The sequence below is a fragment of the Athene cunicularia genome (assembly GCF_003259725.1).
Source record: "Athene cunicularia isolate RWA chromosome 3 unlocalized genomic scaffold, athCun1 chr3_part1, whole genome shotgun sequence".
Lineage (NCBI taxonomy): Eukaryota > Metazoa > Chordata > Aves > Strigiformes > Strigidae > Athene > Athene cunicularia.
Window position 1 is genome coordinate 102120290 of NW_020799097.1, and position 21489 is coordinate 102141778.

General features: G+C 34.9%; 1 protein-coding gene across 1 annotated transcript in view; it reads right to left on the reverse strand.

Annotated features, from left to right (window-relative positions):
- USH2A (usherin) overlaps positions 1-21489 on the reverse strand; it is a 388963-nt gene that overhangs the window by 308863 nt on the left and 58611 nt on the right. Inside the window, exons 12-15 of the mRNA XM_026844632.1 lie at positions 15121-15316; positions 11229-11870; positions 5423-5606; positions 119-282 (exon numbers count right to left, since the gene is read on the reverse strand). Coding sequence (XP_026700433.1) covers positions 119-282; positions 5423-5606; positions 11229-11870; positions 15121-15316 — 1186 coding nt within the window. The remainder of the gene's footprint in view (positions 1-118; positions 283-5422; positions 5607-11228; positions 11871-15120; positions 15317-21489) is intronic.

The following is a 21489-nucleotide window of genomic DNA, read 5'->3' on the forward strand; positions in this document are numbered from 1 at the left end:
TGTGTGTGGGGGGGTGTTTAGTCAAACCCAGTTTTAGTACTGCTGACCTAATACTTACTAAATCAATAAAAAAACGTTAATTTGAAAGACATGCTTTTAAGACCCAACATCCACTTACTTTTACTGCAGCCAAACAGGTTGTGGACATCCAAATTACTAGCATCGGGAACACAGTTGTCACATTTCAAGCCAGTTACAAATTGTTTACAAACACACTGTCCAGTAACAAGATGACAAGTTCCACTAATGGCTCCTGCAGGATGACAATTACAGTGCTGACATCTATAAACAAAAACAAATCAAGGAAGTGATCAAAACACATTAACACTTCAGTTAAGCACAGTAGGGTTATGTTTAAAAGATTCTTGGTAACATAATTAAAAAAATCATAAACAGTTCAGTAGCGTGAGACACGGTAAAAAAAAAAAAATCTATTAGCCTGATCAAAAAAATAAAATTACAAAAAAGGTTCCTATTATAATAATAAACATCTCAATGCTAGAATAATATTCTAATTTCGACAAAAACTCCTTAGAACTAAATAGCTTTTATATACACTGATCAATACACAAACTGGATAATAATGTTTGGTAATGACCACATTATGCACTCAGTCCTGCAACCTTTCTTGCGGAACTGTAGAGTTCAGTGATACATGTGTAACTTTCATAGGTTTCTGCACAAAATGTGCAACCTTCAAACTTAGAGGAAGCTAAGGCTTTTGTTGAAAAATAAATCAATTAATAATTTCTTGTCCACGAAGGCAATTTGAAGTTGAAAAAAAATAACACACTGCAAATAAAGGAGAATGAATGAAGACGAAAACCGTGAGGAAGAAAATCTCAGATTAAAACAGTGAAAGGAAACAAAATAGCAAGAGATATAATTATTATAACAGAAAGCACATTCCCTTTGCAGGGTGATGGACAAAAATGAAATAACTAATAAGAATATTTATTTAAATGTGTGAATTAAATTCGAATTTAAAAGAACAAAAAATTTAAAAGCATTGGTATCACACAAATGACACATTTCAATTCTGTAAATAGAGTACTTTCAGGATTAGTTTATGCTTTGGCTTTTGCATGTGAAACCTCTCATGATCTACTTGTTTTTCACTTGATATAGTATTTCCCCACTGACATTCATTTACAGCAGGGACACCAATGTCAGATTATGCAAATATTCAAAGACTTGGAACATTTTAGAAGTTAAGCAAAGCAATTTTTAAATTTTTTCCTTACTGTAAATACTGTTATGCTACCTACTGCAATACAGGATGCCATTATTAGTCCTAACAGAAAGTCAACAGTGGCAAATTAAACTTTGTACTTTAGATTGTAATTTCACTATATTTTAATTGCTTCAGACTAGAAGATTTTTGAAGAAACCTGGACCAGGAGAAATGTGGGACTATACAGTGCAGCTAAAACATACTGGGCAATCTACACTTCACTCCTCTTGCCTTCAGCTGGAAAAGTCCGATTATAAGGCATAAGCAACATCAGCCTTGAGGGTATCTTAAATTACTCCAGATGCTAGGTCCCAAGATGATTAAGCAGCAAAAAGACCTTGAAGAATTCCAAGGGAGAGACAGTAATGCCATGTCCCCTTTGCTCTGGTAACCCTAAGATTAGACAAGAGTTGTTGATTTATATTTTGCTGATCTTTCCTTGTCCAGTTTCACCAGATCCAATAAATAGGTGGTGGTGACTTTACACAAGTTACTTGGCCATTTTCCCAGGCATCACCATCACCTTGGTCTATCTCTTTCTATCTATATGAAGGCAGAAATAAAAGTGAGTTCAGTTATGTTTTAGGTATTGTTTTTTTAAGGCAAGGGAGAGAGGAGGGGAGGGTGGAAACTGTTTTCACATTAGGACACTAAAATTCAGGTCAATAATCAGTGAAATAGACATTAAATGTGACAGATTTTTAAAAAAGTTTAAGAAAACTCTTCACATACATTTGCTACCCATTACAGAGCTCTACTGTATTACAGTTCCTTTCCTCCACAGCAGCTCATGCTGTGTGATCTCCTGGGTAATCATTCAACACCCTTAAAAAGGCTGATAAAAGCTAAAGCTGCAAAATAAGCTGCAAATTTGTTTTATGGACTAATATCCTTTTGGGAATAAATAAAATACATTCTCTCTTGGAAACCACTATACTGTAGTTTGCTCTCTTTTATAGTCAAGAGAAAAGGGCAATTTTTTCAAACTGTATTAAGTCTTTTCATCTGTAGACAGTGCATCCAAATCCCCCTTCAGATAGAGGTTTTGTTTAGACTACTTAAATATCATGACTAAAAAAAACAATTTAGTTAGAGGAAAAAAAAACAAAAAACAAAACAACCAAGACAGAATTATTTGCTCAGTAAGACAGTACTCTGTTATTTCATAATTTAATTACATGATAATATTTAGTACATATTTAGTTGAGGGGAGAGGTGCTAACAAAAGTGTCTCAATGGATAAACAGTAAAAGACAAACTTCTCTTACCACTCCTGTATATTACTGCACCTCTTACGAATAAGTGTCTCCTGAGTATTCCAGTTTTCATTATCATTCACACATGAGACAATCAAACTCATATACATACAATCTCAATAATAGTTTTCAGTGCCTGGCAGGGTGGGGATGCTTCTTCCTGCTTGTTGCATTTTCCTCTAGAAAAAGTGTAGGCTCCCTACCTCCACCTATACTGAATTAGGCTCCAGATCCTGCAGACAACAGCATACATGTCATCATATTCTGTTCCACAGCATTACACATATATTTGTGTAATCATATGCATTGTTTCCCTAAACTGCAGAACACTAGAACTGCCTTTGTTGTTATGCATAGTTCATGCTATTCAGTCAGGATTAAGAATTCATTCCATTAAGGATTTTTTAGAAAATAACTAATAGTTTGAAACTTTTAATCATGTAAAAAATATATTCAGTGTTCTTGTTAAATGTTACTTCTTCAAGATACTCTGAGTCAAATACATGTGAGTTTTATTAAAACAGAATTGTATATATCAAGGAAAACAGACTTTTAAAACATGGAAAGAGAAATGTCAGGCCAAGATGAATTGCAATATTGATTTTGTGAGGATAAATGGGTTTTGTAATATTAATATAGAGAAACCTTTATTACATTGACTCTCTAGGTGCAGTTAGAGCCTCTCCAGCAATCTGTTTAAAATCTTCATTTTTCATCCTTATGGGAAAACCTCACTTGCTAAATGGATTTCATAAACAGTAATCTGTCAAGATATATATATATATATAGATAAACAATTTGTGATGTTCATTGACTAGTTCATTATAGTAAACAATACAGAGGTAAAGCATTTCAAATGTGTACCAATGCCCACAACCATTAGAGATCTGTTCAGATCGCTGCAAACACCCAGTATTTCTAATTCTTTGCCAAGGAAATTTTCCTGCTTCATAAGCCAAAATACATTAAAAAACATGGAGTTCCTCTTTTATCTCAAACCCCTCACATAATAAATCAGCTCACATATGCATTCCTAAGACTGGGAGAATTTTAAAGCCTCACAGTCTCTACATGTCACGATTTTTGCTTCTCTTCTGGTATTGTGCCAAGACAGACATGTCTTTGCCACTACACATAGCTCAAACCCTTTTCATTCTGTAACCACAGAGTCCTTAAAAGACACTTGAAGCAACCATGGTTTAAATGACTTTGCAACTTTATAGAGGAAGAAAAAACCCCTATTACTCTTTTTAAGAAGATATTAACAGTTAAAGAAATGGATTAAAGTAGATTAACAAATAAAGACTTGGATTATCATTTTCAGTGAATAAATATTTCTGCCTGAGGAACAGAGGTACATTGCCCAAGTGGATGATAACCAAAAGGAAACCAAGCATATATAACACAAGTTAATCATGTTAATGTACTACCAGAGCAGCCTTCAATACTGTCATGAGGATTAAGCAGTATTAAGGCATTAAAACCAGCTCTCTAAATTCCAGAATTGTAAAAACTTTCCATCTTTACATCAGGATCTGGATCTAGAGAATTCTAGGTATTTCCGTATTTTGAATTTCGGAAGGCAGCTCAAAATGCAGGTAATTGAAGGCCAATATCTAGCTCAGGAAACCTATTGTTTAACGCAGACACAAACCTCTCCGTTACCTGCTAAAACTGAGGGGAAAAAGAAATCTATTACAAGTAACAAAAAAAAAAATCTTTAATAGTAAGGAAATTGTATTTAAAAGGGAACTTTAATATTACACCGATTTTATTCCTTACCATTAGAAATGACAGGAAGTGAAAATAGGAAGTCCTTACTCCTACAGATTACTTTATGGCCATTAGCAGAGTCCTCTGTGACCCGCCACACTAAAAAATAATTTTTAAAATCTCCTAATGAGTGACAGCAGCATAAAAATTAAAGTGAAAAATCTGCAGAATAATGTCAAATATATGCAAGATGACACTGATAATCACTGCCTAAAAGCATGTCTACCCCACAGTAGCTGGGGGAAAGGAACACGGGGAGGAGAATGTTGTACAGATTTTGCTTCTGCCTGTGTTTGGTTTTTTTTTTTTTTTAAAGGCAAAATTACTAAATATAACAAAACATTTTAATACCGTCAGTCTGCATGAAAATATGATAGCATTAGAGTTGTGCAATCTTTCTGAACAATATTTAAAAGAAAATTGGGATTGTGGGGATTAAGCAAGAAATATGATCCTGGAAAAGAAAGATAGAGCAAGAGTTGAAATAGCAATGCACTACTTATAGATAGATTTTTCCTCTTACATTCCAGGGAATATATCCACGTAATTTCAGTGTACCTAGAGGCCCCAGGCTACATTAGATAAACAATGTACCCTGTGGCATATACCTAAATGCTGAAAAAGAATACACTACTTCAGAAAAAACATTTTTTTTAAGAGGAAAGGTGCTGTGAATATTTCTACTGCTGCTGCTGCAAGAAATTTGGAAAGACAGGTATATCTGTATATATTTACATTTTTTTTTCCATTAAAATATCTTCCTGAGATCTTCAAAAGCATTCACTGGTTATAAGAATGCACATTACCTGCATATTAATAGTCAGTGATTAACACCTCAGGAACCAACACATCTTACTGAAGATGCAGAGGAAACATACAGAAACAATTACCAAATAGTTATAACATTAGATAGCATTAGTATTACACAGCTTTCATGTCGTTTCTACTTAAATCTGTGGCAAAACTTCTATTTCCTTCAGCTGATGAGAGCACAGAGGGTTGTATAACATACCACACATAAATCAGGGTGCACACCTGAATTCAAAGGATTAATGTAACTGGAGACCATCTTTCCATTGTCACTAAACCTTTGAATGAGGTGCTATGAGGAAAATGTGACAAGGAGGTTATAAGTGACCTGTACAAAAGAAACACTCACCTCCCTGTGACAGAGTCAAATCCAAAATAAAGTTCTTTGCAACGTTCACATGTCTGTCCCGTTACAGAGGCATCTTGGCAAATACATTGGCCAGTTAGTTTATCACAGATCTGATTCACTGAACCAGCTATGTGGCACAGGCATGGCAGACAGCCAGTGACACTGGATGGAGAAAAATAAAAACCTGGAAAAGAAAGGGATTTTGAGAACAGACAATATGCAAAAAGTGAACACAGTAAGATTATTATTAACTTGTATATAATCAGGGATGAAACAACAGAACCAAAGTGTAGGCAACACACAGCATCAACTCAAATAAAGCAATATAGCTCTTCTGCAGAGATGAGCTTCTAAATCTTCTCATTGGCCCTTTGTAAAGCTACTACTCATCCTCCAGTTGCCAACTCCAGTTTTTTATTCTGTCTCTTCAGACTTTATATTAAATGGAGAAAATGCAAAATAGGGGGAGTACATTAATGTGTCTGTGGGGAAAGTAAAGACCCAGGGACATAAGAGGTATTAATGAATGCACCACAGCAGTAGAAACAAAAAAATTAACATACAAGAACAGACATTTGTCCGTTCTAGTCTGGGATCTCATCTCTGACAATGGCCAGCTGCAAAACACAAGAAATACACTTCTCTTAATCTTTCCCAACCAGTAGTTGGTTTAATCCTTGAAACATGATGATGTTTCTTAGGAAAAACTACATTTGATGAGCATTCTCAGGTCTATGTAAAATTTATATCTTACACCTCCTCAACAGAGAGCTTGTATCCTACAAAAATACATTTACAGAAACTAATAAACTGATGAAAAAAAAAGCTAATCCACTATTAAAAATCTTTCATTCTGAACCCTATCCTTCCCTTCCTATATTATTTTCAGTTATGATTTGGGGCATTCACGTCACCTTCCCCACAGTATATCTGGTAAGCTTCTGCTATACTGTCTTTCATCCTTTGCCCTCCAAGCAATTGTTACCTATGCAAATCTCTAACACATTACTGATAAATGTAGTTAGAGTTTTTACACCTCTAAGTTGGTCATTGAAGAACTTGCCTGTTATTCACAGCCTCACCTGAAATTCCAAACAGAAGAGCTTTTACACACTTTTTAATGATGCCTTACCACTTACATAATCCATTTTGCTATATATGGATTTATTCCATTCTTGCTAATTTCTTTTCTGTATGTCTGATCAAAAGACAATTCAAGTAGCAGCAAGCCAGTAAGAAATACAATTACATAGTTTTCCAAAATTATTTTCTATTTTTACCTGATTATTAATGGATGTTTAACAGATTTTCACACAGATTGCTCTGCTTGACTTTTTTTTTTTTTTTTTTTTTTTTTTTAGTACAGTTGATTAAAAATGTAGCAATATATAAGAGTTCTGCAAATGATGATGGTGACAGTATTAACTGTTTCTAGTCAACTGCAAGTACCTGTCTTTGAACATTAATCCTAAAATAGGGCCATTGACAGGAATTTCTATCTCAGCTGGTTACTATTAATTTTTATTGCACAACTTCAATAGGAGAATTTCAACCGTTACTCAGATACACAGTATTTGCACAGACTTCTCAGACTTCTCTCTCCAGATAAAGTTCAATCAGTTTCTTCTCAGTCATGTTCTCAGTTACTGAATCTTTTTTGCTGTCCAATAACTTCCTGATGTCCCGCTTTATAATAAAGAGCCCAAAATTGTATTGTAACATGTCATATCACCCAAGACCTTATTATTTATTTTGTCTACAAGAGATAGCTTTATATATACACCCCTAGGGTGGTATTCTCTGTCTTTGCAGCACAGTTGCACTGTGAGCTCATATCCAAATAGCAAAGGAACTAAACAAATTGAAAACATTAGAATTTTACTGCTCAAATCTTTGTTCAAGTTTAGCCTCTGGTCCTCAGTGAGATAAATCTCAAGTGGACAGTGAAGTGATATCAGTCTCCAGTTAACATACATTCGCATCATAAAAAACCATGCTGTTGGCACTTTATTCCAGAGAGGCCCCGAACTGAGCCACCACAGAGACTGAATAGCTTGAAGTTATTAGTGAGGCAGCATGTATTATCTCATACTGCAGTTGTCTGCGCAGTACAGTGCCCATCCTGTGCATAAATAGAGGAGACCATTTCCCAGCAATGTCACTCTTGAGCACAATGAATGACTCCACTCAAAGAACGTAACAGGAAGATAGGAAACAAGTTTAAGCCTGGACTCCTGCAGAAGGTCAAAGCACTTCTTCAGGACCCAGTTTATAGTTGCAGTAAATGATAAGCACTCAGGCTAAAACAGATCCTTGTCCATCTGAAAGTTTGTATTGAATTAATGTCTAAGAAAATAATATAGTGGGTAAATAAGCACATATCTAGAAAATAAATTCATTTTATCTAAGTAGGATTAATCACTATAGCATATCTTATTTTTGTCCTAGCAGTGAAATTCATCATTATTAAGAGTCTATACCTTAATGTTAAACATCCTGGCTCTCCTAATGTCATACTGTCTAAACCTCTGTAGAGCAGTGAAGGATCTGATATGATATTTTTTGAGAATCTTTTAGAAATGCTCTAAAAGTTTAAGTTTCTGGATACTATCACTATTATTATTTTTCTTCAAAAGTAGCAAGATAAAGTATTCTTTTAAGTAAAATTGAAGGATAGGAAAATGGGAGAAAGTCCTTCCCCCAACTAATGTAGAAGTAAATTAACATGACTAGACAAAAAGAGAACAGATACTGGATTACAAATTCATACTGTTTGTCATAACCACTATTATTTAGTTCCAACACCTAGACTTTGGCAGGAAAGAGTAATAAACAACTTAATGCAAGCTTAATTTACAGCAAGGTTAGAAGGGCTCATAAAAGCTGCTTTATGAAGGATCCACTGTTGTGTAATAGAGCCAATTTCCAATTTTAAGACAGATATTGCAAATCTCTACAAGATCTACATATTTAGTATTATGCATATTCTTTTTCAGTTTTTTTTTTCCAATTCAACCATAACTGATCACATTTCTCAATCAAACATAGTCTTCAAAAGGAAGAATGAGAGTCAGAGCAAAGTATTCAGCTTCCTTTTTTACTACTACTTACTATTATTACTTATTACTTATTTACTATATTACTTACTATTTCTCCCTCTGTGTAGTTCATGGAAAAGGAACAGCCAAACAATTCCTTAACACTTTTACATGCTTACCAACTATGGCAGTAATGCTCATTTCTTAACCACAGTCTGTGCTTCAAAATGCACAGTTAACAACACTGACAACGTTGTCACAACATAATTCCATTTTTCTGGCCAAGAAGAGAGGTAATACATACACAAAACCTCAGTATTGGTGCCCAGCCACACATCCTACATGCTGGTTTACATCTTTGCCATACTACATACTGCTCCATGAAAAGCTGGGGTCACCGAGTACAGAAATTTTTTTTTAATTATTTTTTTTTAAACAGCTTTGCTGCTCTCATAACAGGATCCGAGACCTATGTTGAACAGGATTTGTATGGCACAAATCCCAATTGGTGTGGCAACACAGTCCTGGAATGAGACAGAGACAAACTGTTCACAACCATTTGGTAGCTGAAAAGACCAATTTTCTACCACTGCAACCTAGGACATCTCAAAAGCAATTTTATATACAAGGTAAAACTGCTCTTCCATTTGGTTTCATGTTAGAACCAAGTGTTCTTCTCTTTGCATATGCCATTACTTTAAAAAAAATGTAAATATACAGAATTCTACCAAAAATGTTACTTGTATGAGAACAAACTGGAAGACAGCAGGTCATGGATACAGCCTAATAAATTAACACATAGCTGAATGCTCCAGAAAAATCTCATGATGAAATAATTTCCCGACGTTACACCCAGTTTGAATTTTTCTCCATTGGCAACTCTTCCTGCATTAAGATTTTGGTAACTTTTGGAAACCTCTCAAATTTTATCAAAACACACAGAATATATGCCACAAGGGGGCATTATTTTAAATACCACTAACTATAACAAACTTAAAATCACACAGAAAAAAGTCAAAAAAAACCCAAACACAGAAAAATGTATGACCTGTATTTTGACTAAGGCAACTTGGACCACAGAGTTGAAATATCCCAACAGCCTAGGAAGTCCTCAGTATGTTTTTAGGAGTGCCAGTTTTAATTAATGGTATGCTTTTAATTAGGCTGTGTTTGCTACATACACACTTGGAGTATACTTTCGTACCTTTGTCCCAAGGCAAAGCCATAGGACATGTTCAGAGTACTTGAAACCATTCACCTTAACAGCAGTATTACTAGCAGGTTATACTCACTCTCCTTTGGAACACACTAACAAAGAATATTTATATAAAAGTTAGATATACTAAATGTCTAAATGAGCTCACACTGCAATCAACATGAAAATGTCGGTGAAAATACTGTAGGACTACAATGCTTTTACAGTGATAAGGATTTACACTTTCCCCTGCAGAAGAGAGCTCAGTGTTCAGCACATACATGCTCATACTTACTTAGAAAATTTAAAAATAATTCTTACAGCAAGATTTTTTAATTTTTACTTTTTTTTTTTAACAGGAACTATTGTGGAAGTATTCCTTTGAGTGCCATGTAAGCTTTTCTACAAACCAGTCTGTTCATACTATCAATTAAACCTTTTTAAACCATTTAGTTCTGCATAAACCCTGGCCTTTCTTTTTCAAGGACAAGGGCGGTCACTGACTCGGGAAGCCTTGACATCACTCCTCTGCCGATCTCTGATAAAGTGGCTGCTGTAGAGGGTTAGCAGGTCAAATAGCACTGGAGGAGGAACTAAGAAAAACAGAACGCTGCCTTATTTATTAGTATATGTACCTAAAATAATTTAAATGAAAGTATTTTTAAAAATACTTAATGGAGGTTAAGCAGCTTTTTTAACCTCTGTTCAAATTATTGAATGGCATATTAAAACCAATGGAGCTATAATGTACCTTTTAATGTGACCTGCTACTTTAATAAATTGCATATGTATTTAACTTGAACTAAATCTATCTGTTTAATATTATTACTAAGGGTAGGTTAATATTACCTACAGTTTCACTTTACCCACCTACTTTTTAAAACAAAAACATTAAAATATAACCACAGAGCTTCCCACTTACAATGCACATTTAAAGTCTGTTTACAGTAATATGGTACAAAATCTTGAACTGATACGTAGCAACTGCGGTATCACCTACTTGTAGGACCGAACTGTAAGCAGTCCTTGAGAAAGCCAGCACATCCTCAACACACCAAGGCAGGTGAATGCTTTTTAAGTGGCATGATTGCCAGCCCCAGCAAAGTTTAAGCAACCATCTCTGTGCCTCCTGTCATGCTCACTTCTGTGCATGAAGCACCCTTCCTGAAGAGTTTGCAATCTGACTTCCAAATCCACATTTTTATTACAAGGATAGCTGCTGTTCATCAAACTATGCTAGTTTTACATCTTATTTGGTGAATGGGCCATGACAATTTGTGTATTTTCTCAGTATCTGGAGGAACTCGTTTTAACCTTATTTTGTTCAAAGCTGCAGTAATAACACAAATTATACAATCTCTGGCAATGGAATAAATATTTGATGGCCATCAGGACATTGATACTTTCTTCTCGTTCACACAGTTACGACAAAATGGAAAAATAGTTAATAATATGTCAGAGACATGTCAGACATGAAGGTGTCTAAGCACATATTAAAAAGCGTAGAAGCTATGATGACATCCAACAAAGCAAAACTTACTACACCAAATAGATTGTCTTCCAATTTCCTTACCTGGTTTACACTCATTACACCTTCTTCCCTGACGCTGAGGCAAACATACACACTGTCCAGAAATGTGGTCACAAACTGTTCCTGCCAATGTGCCCAGAGCATCACAGTCACAACGCTGGCAGCCGAGGAGGTTGCTCATGCTGAGGTTGTACATATGAAGCATGCACCGACTGCACTGAAGGCCAGTTACACCAGCTTTGCAAGGACACTGTCCTGTTGATTTGTCACAAAGCAGAGAGCCATCTACTGTACCTGCCTTATCACAGTTACATGGCAGACAAACAAAGGAAAGATTTTCCTGTACTTTGTGGTAGCCATCTAGGCACTGGTTGCATTGTCTTCCTCCAATGTTTGGTTTACACGCACATTGCCCTGTCTTCGCATCACACACAGTTCCAGAAAATGACCCCGCAATGTTACATTCACAAGCCTTACAACCAGTTACATCCAGCCCATAAAAGTTGTCCATGCACGTGTCACAGTGAAGCCCTTTCACTCGTTCTTTACAACTGCACTGCCCAGAGAGAGGGTTGCAGAACTGGTTCACTGAGCCGTGGCTGTTGCACCAACAAGGCTCGCATCCATCTTCATTAGAATATCTGAGAGCTTTAAAACCAAAATTGCAACTATCACACCTAAGACCTGGAAAGAGAAAAGGTATTAATAAGAAAAGCTGAAAAGCTATTCATTTTAATTTTAAAAAAGGATAAGTACACTACACTTGGGAAAAAAAAATAAAGAGAGAAAGGAAAGAACCAATATTCTCCGCTAGCATAATTAACAGGAATGACAGGGCTGCACAAATCAATTGAATAACAGTGGCATCCCAAAAATCTGTTTACTTTTCCAATTTGTTTCAGAAGCAACGCATTTCTGCTGGCTTCTCAGTACAATTTAAGATACTTCTGCAAGTGATTCTTTGTAACATTTCTAAGACAAACCAGAATTAATCTCTCTGTGCCCCAGAATAGGACCTGTTGCACAATCAATGCTCAGGTGAACTCTTCACCTTGTATCGCAAAAACACAATATACAGGGCTCTCAATCTGTTCTGATAACAGATTTATATATTGTATTAAAAGCATTAAATATACTCTAGGACAACACAAGTTAGACTAATTACAATGAATGAGTTACTTAACACTGTACGTCAGTTTTAACATTGATTACATTTATGTTAGTGTTTATCATTAGCCCTTACTAAAAGCAGAAAATGTTTTCCATAACCCCAAATGAATTATTTTTATCTAAATATATGATTTAGTTAACTCCTCCAGTACATTAAAATCCAAACTGTTTTCTTTATCCTGTAGTTTTATTAGCTTTGTTTTCAAAGTCATCACTTGCGTTATCCCTGCCCTAAGGGATGGCATTTGTATTTTAGTTTATAAAATGTACATTACAAGAAAGCAAACTAGATTATTGTATGAAAAATGCAAATTCATTGTTATGTATTTTCCCTTGCAATGGGAAAATCCTTCACTACGAAGCCATCACTTAATTATTGCATATAGAATAATATAAATACAGTGTTCTAGCAAAATATTGTCATCATTTTAAAAAATACAAAACTATACAAAAATACATCTAGCAACTTACACGTAGAAAAATAAAACTAAAAATGGTAGGAAATGCATTATACATATGGATAAAAACTCAAAAACTCCAACAGAAGGCAAGTTCCTTAACAGTGATGAATGACTCACCTAAGGCATATCATTTAATTTCAATAAGGAAAATAAAAAAGGACTACTATTGCTGCAAATTTTAAAAATAACTGTATTGTTAACAAGAATTATGACTCATTTTGAACTATTAAAATTGGTCTACATGGATTCATATCATATCAGTTTTAAAAATATGCGCAGTGCTTATTTGAATATGCCATACATATTCCTGACAGGTAATCTATTCCTAACGATACTGAGGAAGGCCTACAGGGCATCACATTCAATGTTAACAAGTACAGGGGAGTTAGCACGCTTGGCATTTAATTCACATTCTTCTACCTTTTTATTCTAGATGAATGACCTACTTTAATAAAATTATTGGTGCTAATGTATTTTACTGGTGATAGAATCATTAGTAAGATTTAACAGTTGTGTTAACTCTAACAGTTCATGTTTCATAACACTGCAGTCTATAGTTGCATTTTTCTGTTATCGTGTTTGTTTAAATAGATAAAATGGCAATAGACAGATTGCTCTAAAAACCAATTTAGAAATCCAAAGAGGAAAGCTCTTTGTTAAAGTTTGCTGCACACGTTCCAATATACAGAAGCTTATTTACAATTGGTTTGGAAAACAACAACAAAAAAAAGAATCCTGTCTGGAAAGAATTATGTCTTTATCCTGCAAACAACCACTTGCATAAGTACAGCCCCCCACCATAGTTACAGATAAATCTGCAGAAACCATAGAGTTACACATTTTTTGCATTACTATTTCAGTGGAAATGAAAATAATTCTTATTGTTTTCATCAAAGGGAGAAAACATTTAAAATAATATACAGACAATCAAATACATCAGAACCAGACTCTGCATTTCTTGTGTACCAAACTCCCACTGACTTAAGAAATGTTTTCACAGATGCAAACGTGAAATGTAGGCAAAGAATATATAACTAAGAATGCTCTGAAGTCCATTTTATCGGATGTAGAGAGTGGGCTTAAGATGCACACAGGTTATTTTTTACTCTTAGCACTATTTTTATCATATGGAAAACATAGGTACTTGTCATTCCACAGGAAAGAGGACAGAACCTGTTCAGGCTTATGTCTGTTTAGCATTATTTTCATTATTTGTTGTTATTTTGTATTTGCTTTTGGAAATTAGAAGAAGAAACAGACTCACAAGATTACAAATAAGTCAATATTCACAAGTCAGTGAGTTATAAATTAACATTTACTTGAACATTGTTAGTACAACTCACAGACATGGTTAGGTAAAGTAAAAAATAGATTACTAATTGTGTTAATAAAGCAGAAAAGGTTTTGTGGTTGGGGCATTTTTTGAGACATGGATAGTCTGAGACATGTACAGTTACCATGCAAGGCTCACTTTATCAGGAAATTCTCCTTGCATAATATTGTCATACATCAACATTTCAAAGTGTATTATATATACTGTGTATTTTGGGCACTTGATAAATTTTGTCCTTATGTGGCTGTGGCTCCCCTCAAATATGCTGGAAGTAATAAATTGCTATAATCAAATCTAATTTCTGAAAAATACCTGTGGGAGTAACAAACAAAAAAGCACGTCTTGTAAAAAAAATGATAAATAACACAGAAGGTAGCAGTTTATTATAATCAGCTTGGCATTGAATTACAAAATTAAAATTATGTGGCCCTTGATAACTAACCCTAGCTATGTACATGATCTGTGGAATTATGTTGACTTATTTTGCATTTCATAGGAACAGTTCAAAGAAATATAATAGAAAAAAATGGATAGATTTATCACAAAGGACCCTGTAGCACAGAATATTTTGAGAAAAAAATCCATTTATTTTGGTCTATTAAGAAAACTAGCATGGAAACGATTTTCTTAGAACTCATTAAGTATAAAACATTTTGAAAAAGTGTTAATTTCCTAAAAGAAACATCTATGCAGTAAGCAAATTACATTATTTCTGTGACTTATTAGTATGGAGCTATGTAAGCTAATGTAGCTATGCCGTAAAGAAACTTCTAAAGGGTTGATTAAACTAAGCTTCAAGCTGTAGATTGATAGAATTATTAAATTAATACTTTTTCAACAGTTAATTTCATTCATTTTTATAATCTGCCTTCAGCAAAGAAGTTTACTATACTTTTCATTTAGAAACCAAGTGTGTTTTATTTCCAGTGAAAACAAGAAAAATGGCTCCAAACTCTTGCATTACACATACCAATAACATTTGCTTTGCACTTGCACTGGCCTGAATTTTGGTGACAGGTAATATCTCCATTGACTGTCCCAGAGGTATTACAGTTACAGGGACTGCAGCCATCAGGGTTTGACTGTTGTAGATTGTAGAATCCTTCCTGGCACTGATTGCATTGTCTGCCAGACACATGTCTCTTACAATTACACTGGCCTCCAATCTAAAAAGATACAAAATATTATAGAATGATGAACATACCTATTTTTAGATGATACATTCATTAGCAACAAGAATGGGAGTATGAGTCGGGGAGGAGAAAACTTTAAATGGAACAGAAAAAAAATAAGCCTATGTAACACATACTTTTTTAATTTGTTGAGAGAGAGAGAAAAGAAATATTAAATAGAGCGCAACTATTCATTTTTTAAATAGAGTTTAAAAGATCTGTTTTTTCAAAACAGAAGGAAAAAAGAATTGAGTAAACAATGTGGCAATATTTACTATCTGGACAGAGAAAACTGCAAAGAATAATTACAAAATTGCATTGTATAAATGGTGACTATTAAAACAAACAGTACTTTTTCAGATCAGTTACTGCAAACCACTATCTTTTTCAAAGGTCAAGTTTTGCATATTTTTCTCCAACCATATACTTATTTATTTTAGTGAAAATGTTAAACAGGAACAAAGCAAAGTTGAAAGATTTCCTTTCTGATCACTCATCCAAGATAAATTTTCTCTTCCTTTAGAGAAGGATGTCACCTAACAGATCAGTATCTGAAACGCTCTCCCTCTTTGCTTGGTTCAGCTGGGTTCCAAGTGTTCCACTTCAGTGGTGGGATATAAAGGTCCTCTCCTACTCCCTAAATGAGCAGCATTGCTATTTGAAAGGAGCTGAGGCATCCTTTGTTATGCCTGGGCCATGATCCGGGAGTACGTCTCATCTTGTGCAAGATTAAAGGACTCCTTGAAAGCTATTTCAATTTCAAACCTCTAAAAGCCAGAAAAAACACAATATCTATATTTATCATTTTCCTATATGGTGGGAAAACTGGCCACAGGGAAAGGGCAATGGCACAGGGACAGGGAAAGAAATGGAAGACATCAGTCAATACACAACACAGATGGGAATAGGGAGTCAAAGCAACACAGAGATGCAGATGTGAATTGGCAAAAGGTTTAGGATTCATAATCAAGGAACTTAAACTACCTTTTCTATGTCAAGTATTCTGGGGAATGCAGAGATCACACAAAACAATTAAACTCTGCATTATAAGGAATTTTCTTTGGGTCAGTGTATTTTTTCCATTGCAATATTTACAACCATGAAAAAGTACAGTGATTCAAAACTAGTTATTCAAATACAACATCAACAGCCGTAGTTCAATTGTACTTCACTTTTAATTTGGTACCAGAACAAAATTTCTCTTAACAGCTGTCTCTCTCATCTTACGCCTATGAGTCAAGCAAAGCTGAAACAAAAGGAGAGTCCTGTGGCATTAGAGACAAAGCTACTTGGAAGTTCCACTTAAAATAAATGTTATTATCATACCCTTCAATCGATAATGAAGATCTAAGCTATATTAGTACAAGATAAAATAGAGTATTTCAACATCTAATAGTAAATTCTCAGTGCAGAAAACACTGAAAGTTAGAGAAGCATGTACTCCTACCCCTTCCTCATAAAAGGATTCTGTAGTCCAATAAAACCTCTTCAATATACTTTCATGATAGTGATCTATTTCTGATGTATCATCAGTCACATTTTTCAGGAAATGAAGATATTAAAAAGGCAAGAAAATAATATTTTATAAACAAAAGGCATGACAACAGCAAGTACATAAAGGTAAGAGTTAAGAGACCAGAACAGCAGGAAAATCAGCAACAAGGATTTTCAAGTTATTCCCTTCTAGACTGGATTTGATCTAGATATTTAGTTTATTGTAAGAGGCTCAGTCATGCATCACAGCTGTTCATCAGAGAACTCACATGTGAAAAGCAACTCTGAGTTTAATCCTAAATGAAGAAAAATACCTAGTTTAATACATAACTGTAAAATAAACATTTTGTGTTAGTGATCATGGCATACTCAGATTACACAATAGCAAGTATTATATAAAGATCTCTCATTAGCACTCAAAAAACATATAGCTTATACCCAAAAAGACTTTAAAGTTAGTCCAAAAACTATCACATAAAGGAAAGCATTACATGCAAAAAGTCAAAATAAGGAAGTTAAATAAGAGACGACAACCACCGCTAAATTGTAAAACCAGAATAAGGCAACACAAAAATCAGCTTTTAGAAAGCAACGTCCTTAAGGCATGAAGGGAAAAAAAATATTTTTTTCAAATGTCGGAAACAAAGGAAGACTACCAGAGAATCAGTGAGGACAGTAAATACTTAAGTGGTATGATTATTATCTGAAACTCATATTGGACATCAGAACTTTTCACTAAGAGGGAACTGCAGCATCAGTAACAGGTTGCCCAGAGGCAATGTGGAATCTCCAACCGCAGAGGTATCAAGACTCATCCAGACAAAATCATGACTGACTGGATTTAGCATTGACAACAAGCATGATTTGAGCTAGAGCGGATGACCAACTAATACTTCTGTGATTCTGTGTAGCATTCAGGAAAGAAAACCACAACAGAGATTGCAAAGAAAGTATTTCACAGCTGTGCACCATGAAAGAGGTGTTACCATTCTATATTAGGAATGATTTTCAAGACTGATTTCAAACCAAAATGTCAGAAGGAAAGATTTTAGCAAAATCTCTTCTGCTGAAAAGTGACTACACAAGTCAAGAGTTCTAGATGAACGGAAATATAAAACTCAGCTATTAATATAAAACTCAGTCATTAATTGCTTAAAACAACCTCAGTAAAAGAAGAATAAAATTATAAAAGTTACATCAATCTCCCTAAAAGGCTGTAAGGAAGCTTCTGGGATCCACACACTAGCAGCCTTTTTCTGTACAGAACAAATTAATAGAAACGAACACATGAGTTTGATATATCGGAAAAGACTGGTATTTTTTTTTGCAAAGAAAAATCATGCTTCGTGATTCTACTGCATTTTTTTTTTAAGCCAGCAGCATTTGGAAACATTGCATATACTGAACCAAATGGATGATCAAAAAGTCAAATTAATTTCTACATCAAGAAGTACAAATTTAATGCCTGGGGAAAACCAATGCTGACTATAGGTAGACAGTGATGAGTCCAAAATTAGCTATTATCACTCGAGAAGAGCTGTTAAAGCAGCTCCATTCCACCTAAAAATAATTTGAAAGCTCTGAGACAGTTAAAAAGGCAATGGGAACACTGGAATTATTAGGAAAATAACTGAAAATTATACAGAAAATGTAATAAATATCTATTATGTATCAATATTTTGCACAATTTGTATATCTGGTTACCCTCTCTAAAATAAAAGAGGTTGCAGAGTGAATAGAATAAGCAAAGATACAAATGAAAACAGACCAAAAAAAAGACGTTTCACTTTGGAAAGAGATGACTAAGATGAAGGGAATGCATGTCTATAAAATCATGAATGGCTTACAGAATGAATACAAATTATTTCTCACAATATAAAAAGGAGAGAACACCCTGAAAATTATCAGAAAGTAAACTTAAAAGAATTTATAAAGTACGTTTTCTATACACTTCGAAGTGTACAGAAAAATACACTTTTTTTCAAGTGCATTAAAAATCAGTTAGATTAATTCTGTACTTGGACACCAAACATGATAACTCAGATGAAACCCCTAAATTTGGCTCATGTAGTCCCAAAACCATAAATAACTGGAATCTAGAAAAAGTGTATCACAGAAGCATCATGCTTCTTAATATCAGCTTCTGGTAACTATCAGAGAGGATGCTAGATCGAAGTCTCATTTCATCCAGTATGGCTGTTCTTACCATAAATACATGGCAACCCAAGTCTAACTGTGAGCAGATGGTAGCCACTTCCTGATGCAACAAGTGAAATGTGTAGAATACCGAATACTAAGAGAAGTAAAGAGCATAATTTTAAGTGTCAAGCTATTACAAGAAGCAGTAATTTCCATTCAGTTGCAGAAAATATATGTCCCCAAACTTTCTCTTAAAAGGGTAAAAAATTATGCCAGAAGAATAAATATAACTCTTCAGAGTGAGGAAGAAATATCTGGCCAACTGAAGAATGCAATCCAAATTTTCTCCAGGAACCAGCCAATGAAACCTCTTGGAGATTTCCCTGTATTAATTTCCTCCTACCTAGCTGTCACGCAGAAAAGAGTTTTCCATCTGTAATCGATACAAGTGGCAACTGGTTTCCTGATTCTAAAACGGGTGAAAGTGTTTTCTGGCAGTTAGAGGAAGGTATAGGAAACTAAAGTTTTTGTTATAGGGAGGCTTATCAGATTGCTTCTTAATAGATCGGAAAATAGGTTTCTATGTACCAGATTAGAGGATCTATAAATAATCCACTGACATTCTTCCATAACACTGATTTCAAAGCTTTGTGAAAAAAAAAAAAAAAAAAAAAGTCAAGCAGAAAAAATTCTATAGGCAAGACAAAAAGGAGCCTCTGATTATATTCACAAATTACTATTTTGCTTTTGTCTTAGTTGTAAGTGACTAGAAACCTTTCCATTCTGCTTCTTCAGCCATTTTCTGTCAATATAGGGTATCAAGATGAAAGATATCTATTGAAGTTTAGCCTCTGAAATACATAATAACAAATTCAATTATATAGCTCCACTTTAACACTGCCTTCTATAGTAAATATCAGCTAAGGGAAATATGCCACTGTAATGTACCCCATATTACAGAGGGTTTGATTTTCATACACTACATACACTTCAAGTAGCTGTGCAGAATTTTAGATTAAAAGTTGAGGAATATGCTCCAGATAAAAATAGTAGACGGAGGGGGGAAAAGTAGTTAAAAGGATTTGTAAAACTGGGAATGTTTTTAAGGTTCTGTGCTTGCCTGCCCTGGATGCTAAGCTTGTTAATATTTTCAGTAGCAGACTCTGAAGAGAGATGAGAGAATATGATTACAAGCCCCACAGATCACCCCAGCTCAGATGTAGAGCCAGCACCATCATGACCCAGAGGGCACCAACCAGCCTTAATGGCCCCGATCAGCCTTACAGGGGGCCTCCACTCACACCCTCTGCCCACAGCCCAAGAGCTCCAGATAAGCTCCAGTCTGGGCATCCTAACCTTGCCTGGGCAGCTGTGCCTGTCCCCTACCTCCCAGAGGGATCCTTTGGACATCGGCTGCAGCCATATCTTCAGCCTCATCTCCTGCTGCCTCCAGACTGGACTCCCTGGATGGACACTGGACCTGATTCATCACTTTGCCTTGCCTGGGCTGTCAGTAGACCTGTTATGAGCATTTGGCCTGAGCATTATGAGCTACTATGAGCATTTGGCCACGTTTCGATGCTGCAGGACTGTGCCCTGGTCTGGGTGGGCACTGCTGTGCTGGGATCACCCTCGGCAGGTTGATTTTCAGCATCATTTTTACTCTTTGAGCAAATATTCCAAAATCAGTACCGGTGAAGTAAATGCAGAAATTCAAAACACAATACATAGAAAAGAGACACTGTGAAATAAAGAAAAATTGTGAAGAAACAATAATGTGGAAAATAACCTGGAAGTGATACTGAGCCTCCACAAATTAATTATGAACAATATGATACCACACCAGGAAAAGTAAATGTCATTCTGCAATGTACTGAAAAGACATCTCATATTTAAAACATGAGAAGGAAAGGTAAGGCTTCAGTTCAAATAGTTGAATGGTACAACACAAATTAGAAAAAGTACAGTAAAAAGCAATTTAAAATAATTTTAAAGAACTGGAATTTTAGCTAAAAGAGAAAAGTGAATTTAAGACACTCAACTTCATATGAAAATTGGTTACTGCACAAATTTAAGAAATAAGCTAATAATTAGGCTTAATTTGGGGGAAATCTGGCTTTTAAAAGTGGGAAATAAAGAAAAATAATATCTTTAATTTCTCTGTACAGGCAGATATATACCAAAATAATCCAGAAGCATTGTGAAATTCTTGGTAATGTTACAAAGAAGTTGTACAAGCTGACAAATGTTTATAATGCTGCAGAAATAGGTGTACCACAGGTTGTATTATGGAAATGACATCAAAATGGGCAGACCATAACCATTTCTGTAACTACATAAAAATCTAAGTAAGTGGATTATGAGGCAAAGTGGTTGTTGGTATTACTATTATTATTTCTGTAAATCTAGTTTACTCTAAAAATAATGGTATCATTGAGAATACCGGTAGCAATTAATATTTAAAGATTTTGTTAACCAGAACTTCACCAGTTGCATACTGGAGATATTACTGAACCTTCCTCTCTTCTCCCCAT